Genomic DNA, 7,928 nt, shown 5'->3' with positions numbered 1-7,928 from the left:
TGTCTGGAGGTGTGCAGCTTCACTGATCATTAATGTTGCATGAATGAATGCTCCTGTCAAAATGTGCACCACGTCCCACATAATGCCTCTTCTCCCCGGTGCGGTGTCAGTTGCACTTCATTCAACGTACCTTGCAGTCTAATAAATAAATGTAATAACTTTTCCCAAGAGCTCTGGCATACAGTATTAGTGAAGTGAAACTGGTATCCAAAAAGACAAAAATGTGATTTTTTTATCAAAAACATTTTTTAAAAAAAGAAACAAAGCAGAACATCTAAACATTAGCAATTTTTAACACCCTGAAAAAAACATTTAAATGCAAACTGGTCAATGGTTTTACATGTGATTTGCTTAGTCAATCATTTTCTTGGAAACATACAAGAACAACATATTCACAGAGAAGCACCAAAATTTATCTCAGGCTAGTGATGACGCAGTTTGGTGAGGAATGGCCACCACTATCAGACCAAGTGCACTGCACACCATTGCTGAAATCCTCTGCTCGGATCAGATCGGACGGCTTTTGCATATCCTCGCTCTTGCTCTTTCTGTCCTGTGCGAGTGAGAGATGCTGATACGGAGCGAGAGAATGCGGGCATACAGAACGGTAGATGGCTCATCCGACAAGTCTTTTATAAATATTGTAAGGCGATAAGATTGGTCCATCTAGAAAGAGCCAGGCTGAAAAAGTCCAAGTTGTTGTGTTTCACCCCATCTCTCTCATTCTCTGTTGTTCTGTTCTTTGACCTCCCCACGTTCCCAGTACAGTCACAGGGCCGAGGCAGTGACCGAATGGAGGGAGTCTCGCGTGGCAGCCATGCTCTTGAAGGCCAGCGGGCTGCTGATGTCACAGCTGTGGGGAGAGAGAGCACTGCCACTGGGCGGCTGCCATGTGGGGCCGGTCACATAGGCCGACGTGGTGCCGCTGTACCCCATGTAGGGTGACACTTGGGTGGGAGGGTGGTAAGGATGGATGCTGGGTGCTGTGACATAACTGTTCACTGTGGGCAATCCATTCGGCGTCTGAAAAGAGCAGAGAGCAGTGAGCGTAAGACTTGTGGTCGCAGACCACACACGGCCATTGAGATATCAGGATAGTGAGGATAAGATAGTGACGGGTGAATGTTAAAAACAGAAATGGAGAGTCTGCGAATGGAGATGGAGGACAAGATATTAACGGAAATGGGAAAAAAAAAAACTATATGGAAGGAAATGTCTGAAAACCTTTGGCAGAATGTCAATATCAGTTCAGGATGAGAGGAATTCACCAAGGCTTTTCAACATAAAGGAAGAAATTCTGATGCAGGGTGGTCTCTGACTACTGGAAATGTTTTCCACAGATGAAATCCCCTTTGTTGTGGAGTTAGGATTTGCCTATGATTTACTCATTATGACCCCTAGCACTACTACACCCATGTACATGTATATGGTATTCATAAAATTTTAATTCATTACTTAAACTACATAGAAAATACCGATCTTGCATCTTTCCTTGTATGGTTCAAGTCATGCACGAACTAATAAAACAAAACGAAAATGAAGTTAAAGCGATTGCAGACATTTAAGGTCAAGCTTGACATAAAAAAGAAAAACTTTTAAAATGTCACACTAATGAAAAAACTTGTATGTGTTCGACACCCAAATGTGTGATATACAGGCCTATAGATGAACATTTTCACTCGGCTGTTTTATCAGCTTGTTTCAGTATGACTTTCACTTAAATAATCTTATGTACTTTTTACACATCGTTAACAAAGTGTTATGATTACCCGAACTGAAAATCCGATCGTCGGAATACACCAGACCTAAATCACTGCGCGAATAGAAAAAAGTAGGCTTTTTGATTTCAAAATATTAGATAATTATGTATTTGTGCTTACGTTGTATTTTGCGCTATTACAGTGGATGTGGAATAGGCCTAATGTATATGCGTGGTAATATATTTCTAAATAAATATGTGTGCAGTCTCACTTAGAAGTTGACTAAAATAAGAAGTGATAATTTTATTTTAAAATTAGCCTATTTCTTTGAGTCGTTAGCTTTTTATTTTAAGTAGACCTATGTTATTTACAGATCATTTTCAATAATCGTTTTTCCGACATCATATATAGGCTAATAGACAATATTTAACATTAAAAAGGTAAACTTAATTTATCTTTTATACTCTAAATGATGTTTCTAATTGTTATATTCACGTGTTAAAGAATGTTAATGAACCGTATTTTAATTAATAGACATATACTCATATACTCATACGCGTTGTGCTTTATAGTTAAGATAATACAAAAGTTAAAATATTTTGTAACACGATTAAAATATAATACGAAAACAAAAGCTTTCGAAACAAAACTAATAATGCTCAGTAAACTGAATATTTTATTATCAGCCTACACCTTAATTCACTGCACAGTAAATGAAATGTATCGGGTTAGTTCAGTTACAAGAGACGTATAACATAATCTATATTTATTAAAATCGTGTGAACGACGATTAATTTTTAATGACCCTTCTTCATATTTTTTGCTTTTCAGCTATCGGGCTTTCTGGCAGATACAAATAGTTTCTTTAAGCACATTGATTTATCTATTTGCTGTCCTCGTTTATTGCGTAATCCAGCCTGACTCGTGGTATCTGATCATTTATCCAAGATGACAGACTCAAACATTCGGTAGTCAGTGCTATTCATCATCTATCTGAAAGTTACAAACTTCATTTCATAAGCAAACTACACTCTTAATTTTTAGGTTTCAATCAGTACACGCATAATTTACGCCCAAACAATGTTTCAGCATCAGTAACAAAGATTTATTCCATCGTATTCCACGACACATAAATCTCTAAGACCCACAACAAACGATTAGTCAATCTGTTTGTTGCTGCCCAGAAGTGCGCGAATAAATAATTCGAGCGTCTGCACCGGATGGCACGCGCTTTATCCGCGCGCACTCTCCCCTCTCAGTCAAGCAGCCAGACACTGGTGCAGGAGTTTCTTGACAAATATAAAAACATTTGTCTTCTACATGTCGGTAAAAGACACCAGTTTGCAGAATAACCAGCCACGAGCCAAAGGGTTTTCCATTATAGCATGTTAATAATAGCAATAATGATAATGGTAATATAATGGTAATGGTAATGATGGTAATATCTGTCCGAGTATTGCTCTAATGTAAAACAGGTAAGGGGTTTAGCAATCAGACGGTTTCTGGTGAATATAAGAATGGGCGAATGGAATTGTAATAACGTGTTTATTAAAGAATAATAAAAGTATATTTGACTAAGAAGCGAGTGTAAATGTGCATTAAAAACAAAGATAGCCACTTTTAATAGTTGTTGATTGTTTATTATATTTTACATCTATGAATGTAAAGCAAATGTTTATAGCCTTTATGAAATATAATAAGCAACTTATAAGACTTCGAAAAGCCGTACACAAAATATTTACAGTTTGAAACCAAACTATAGTGATGAATCATGAACTGATTTATTAAAAAAAAAAAAAAAAAAAAAAAACCTCTAATAATATTTAACCTTACTGTTGTTTTATTTTTCTTCGGCTCATTTTGGATAAACACGGGTTACATAGAACTCGTAAATCATTTATCTCGACCATTTTTTTTCTTAGAAAAAAAAATAAAAATTCGTTAAATCAAAACATATTTTGACTATAAATTAAAATAAACGTTTATGGCAAGTAAACGCATAATTCATTTAGGCCTAATTCGACTTTCTTAATCAGGAAAGAACAGAATAAAAAAAATGGTTAATGTTTAAAAACTGTGCAACATATTGGATCAAAACGTTTATTACAAATTTATTTCTCATAGTATTTCACTCAGTATTACGCTTTCAAAAAAGTATTGAGAAATATGAATACATTTTGATTCGGGGATATTGCACGCATAAACTTTGCACTGTACAAAAAGCTTCGTAGCCATGCCACACATTAACAGCTGTGCGAAAACAGACACAAGTAAATATTGTCGCTAATTTCCTTAAAATTAAAACTAAATTTTATTTCTAAATACGTCTTATTAAGAAAATGAAACCCAGTGACCCACACTCTGCACAAGGCCTCAAATGCCCGCCCACGCCAAAGAAACACACTCGCATACATCCTCTATTACACACACACACGCACACAGAATTGAGAGAAAAAAAAGTTATGGAATTTTGACTATTAATTTGCTGAATCAGGTTTTCTTTTTTTCCCCTGCTCCTTCCAGATTGGTTTTGATTGGTTTTACTGTTAACATATGAGGCTTCTTTACCTGTGTGTATTTTGCTTCAGGTTCTAAGTGAGGCTTATCCACACCATTGACTAGTGGAGAATTCGCTGGTGAAAAATTACTCCTGTTAATAGCTCTCCATTCTTCTAGTTTGGCGCTGGGAAAGGACGGACTGTCACTAACTGGGGGGCAAAACAGAGACATGGAAGACTGGAGTCAGACAGGACAAGCGTGGGGAGTAGAACTGCCACAAGAAGAACTTATTCAGTACAGTCTGCTGCACTGCCAACCATCTCAAACTCACCATGCTCACTAAACACATCAAAAATGGTGTCTCACGTATACATGTCGTGTATGTGTGTATATTATCAGCGTGTTCGGTAACAAGACTTAAACATGTTTTTCATAAGCAGGTTATGATCATAATGACGTACTTTTAGCATGTTTTTAAATTAAATAAATAAAAAATATATAGAATGTCCTTATTTGTCGAATACATGCGATCTTTCTGTTCCAAGGAAGATGCGGAAGAGATATCAAAATTTGAATTTATGTGGTTAATTCATCAGATGAAGCTCACAGTGTCATGGAGTCCTTCGGAACATTTACCCAGCGTCTTCCTGGGAGGACAAATTAGATTTACTTTAACCGTTTCCCCTTTGTGCCTGATGGATATTATATTATACACGGTTCCTAAAGTTTGAAATTGGAAAAGCAAGCCCACCAGTGTTGTAACCTGAGAGGGCCACAAAGTAGATTTTTCCCCCTGCCTTCACGGAATCTGTGTGTGTCTTTGTATTGTTTCACAACGTATAAACAGGAATACACCATAACGATGCCATATTTTGTTGGAGCGCAGTGCAAATCGATTGTACGAGATCAATTTAGTTGGTCTCTTGTTTTAAAAAGGTCGATTAGGGTAAACAAGTCTACAGTTACATAGACCAAATTTAATTAAAATGCATACTTAGCATGAAGACCAGATGATGTCTGAGCATGAACAGCCATTACTCAGTGTCTATGTGTGTATGAGAGAGAGAAAGAGAGAGAGGGAGAGTAGCCCCATTGGTTGTAACCGAACTCTAAATGATGACAAACTGTCCAAAAGTTCGCGGCACGCATTCTTCCTGTCAAACCGTCCTCGAAAGTATGTGTTTGTGGATGTTTTTCGGTGTTTGCTTCACTAATGTTGTGGTGAAACGATTGCAAGCTACACCTTAGTGAGTGTAGCCAACATCATACTTTATTTAGGTTCTCAAACGCTTCCCTAAACATCTGCTAATCATTTGGAAATGCATTAATGGTTTATAAAGGCTGCCTATACGCAAAATCCTCCTCTGAGTTTGAAACACTGTTGTCAACATTGCCCAAAGAATTACAATTAAATAGGAAAGGCTGCGGCCTTCACACGTTACTGTACAAACACGCCACATCGAACAGACAAACCGATGTTAAAGAGTGATTAAATTTCTATAAAATCGACGAGATTTGCTCAAAAGAAATTAAAAGGAAATGCTTTCGGTGTGAATTCGAGTGGTGCTTGTCTAAGATGGTTACTAAAAAAGCACAACATTGCTGTGTAAACATTTGCAAATTGTTTCGTGAGGAGTTAAAAAGAGTTGAGAGGTAAATGTTGGTCAAGTCCTGTAACACACTGCTAGTTATGAACAGCAAATTTTATTTTTTTGCTCTGCTGCGCCGAGTCTTCGTTGTCCAAAATATGCCACATCCGCTGCCTAATTATTACTAAAAGCCTTAAACCATCTGTTTTAAAGCAAACGTAGGGCTTCTGCACAAATTCCAGCACGCTGTTTGTATCATCTCACATCGCTGTAAAAATCGTTTGCCTTTTTCTTTTTTTTTTCTTTTTTTGAGGACCTTCCGATAAATAACAATAATGAGTCAAATAAAAAAGCATAGACTTTTGAATAGCTTAATGTTCTTACGTTTTGGCCCTTCCATCACTACCAAAACGAATTTTTAATTTTTTTTTCTCTGTTGCACACAAACATACACACAGTCACACACACACTTTTGACAGGCCTGAGAACAGTGTCTTTTCGCATGCCCCCACACACACTCACACGGACAAGGACTTTTGTTTACCAAAAACTGAGAAGATGCTTACTTTGCTGCTCCGTTATTGATCGAATGCCCAGAATATCTGTAACAGAATGAGAGGAAGGCCATATCCTATGCATTGCCATGTGTCCAGGAAGAGTGGGCATGCCAGGCGGAGTTGGTACTTTAGTCCCAGTGGCTGCGATCGGAGTTGGATAGGAGTACAGGTGGTTGTAAGGTAGGGTGGGTTGAGGCTGAGGATGAGGGCCCTGTTTGCTCGACTCGTACTGGCTCTGTTGAGACAGATTTCCGATCTTGTTGCGGAGAATCCTACTAATCGAGCTGACAGAGGGCAGATTGAATTTATCACACACACCGTCCGCAAGCAGTCTGTCTCGAATCTCCCAAGCGAAAATGCCAGGGTCCCGTTGCTTGTAAGTCCTAATGTGCTTGACTACGGTTGGGGTCGTGACCCTGGGTTTACTGCCGCCAATTGCGCCGGGAAGTATTGAGCCGGTTTCGTTGTACCGAGCCAGAATCTTGCTCACACAGCCGTGAGAGACGCGGAGCTGCCTGCTGATGTCGCAAGGCCTGATGCCCAGCTGGGCCAGCTCTACTATCCTGAGCCGGATGGCATTGGGTAGAGGTCTTCCGTTCACAAAAACACCGCCTAGCTGGTTCACCTCCCCAAAGGCTGGCTCTAGTGATGCAGATATATGAAGAAAAAAAAAGGATTGCATAAAACGTCAGAATTTTACCAAGCCCTGAACCGCGTCTGAGACAAAAACTTATGGATAAATGTTTCAGTAAGATTGCTGATTATCTGCTGTTTACATTTGCATTAAAACAAAGATTGCCGTCAGTTTTATGTTTCAGTTTATTGCATTGTGTGGAACGAAAAGTCTCTACAGATTCTTTAAACAGAAAAAAAAAAACAGAAAGTTACTACATTCTTTAACACCTAGGTCACAATAAACGAAATTGCACATTCAGTAACGTTAGTTTTGGACGCGATTAAACTCATTCGCGGCAAAGTGCCATTCAGTTTCCCGAACCGACCGTTAAAGCATCAGTCGACTTAAAAGTTTGTGTCGAGGCGTGCAACATACATTGCTATATTGTCTAACCAATTTATTTTCTCCAAAAGTGTTTATGCATGCCCGTTCCCATGTGGGAAAACATGAAATATGGATCTTACCCATTGCGTTTAGCCTCCCGATGAAAAAAGAAACTTCACTGTGCTGTCCTTTTCTAAACTGTTCCGAGTCCAGTTTCGCTGATCTTTATTGCACCGAGGCCGATGTGGATAAAAAATTAAGCGTCCGAGACGGATGCGATACCGATTAGTTGCAAGAGAGGAAAATTCGCCTTCTGTTTCCTGATGGCAGGGAGCACAGGCTTACATTTCAATCCCAGAAAATGATGGGCGGCCCTTTACACATGTCTCCAAAGCGAGGTGCTGCCAGCCAATCAAACTGCGCGTTTCTTCCATGTTCTTTTTCTATTGGCTGACAACTTTGACATGACAGGCGTTTGCACTGGCGTAAGATTCCCCTCTCGCTTTTGAACTAGTGGACAGGGTTACCCGAGTATTGGTTTTCTGTTTAGACAGATCTAAGAATGGTAAGTGTTTGAAACATT

The 7,928-nt window shown here is 38.8% G+C and overlaps 1 protein-coding gene across 1 annotated transcript; it reads right to left on the bottom strand.

Moving 5' to 3' along the window:
- On the bottom strand, positions 1-7,645 carry pax9 (paired box 9). Its single transcript, XM_073827290.1, has 4 exons — positions 7,486-7,645; positions 6,355-6,987; positions 4,269-4,408; positions 1-1,023 (listed from the first exon to the last, which is right to left on the bottom strand). Exons 1-4 carry the CDS (start codon positions 7,487-7,489, stop codon positions 769-771), a joined length of 1,032 nt encoding a protein of 343 aa, XP_073683391.1. The 5' UTR covers positions 7,490-7,645; the 3' UTR covers positions 1-768.
- Positions 7,646-7,928: the final 283 nt, after the last annotated feature.

This window comes from Garra rufa, chromosome 21, assembly GCF_049309525.1.
Source record: "Garra rufa chromosome 21, GarRuf1.0, whole genome shotgun sequence".
Classification (NCBI taxonomy): Eukaryota; Metazoa; Chordata; class Actinopteri; order Cypriniformes; family Cyprinidae; genus Garra; species Garra rufa.
The sequence above is the reverse complement of the archived record's forward strand: the minus strand, read 5'-3'. Positions and strand labels throughout refer to the sequence as shown.

Bases quoted from the DNA above. Each gene is read 5' to 3' on its own strand.
- pax9 (XM_073827290.1), bottom strand. The intron at 4,409-6,354 runs GTAAGCATCTTC...TTTGCCCCCCAG, and splicing joins ATCAATAACGGAGCAGCAAA to TTAGTGACAGTCCGTCCTTT. The intron at 1,024-4,268 runs GTAAAGAAGCCT...TGCTCTTTTCAG, and splicing joins CTGAAGCAAAATACACACAG to ACGCCGAATGGATTGCCCAC.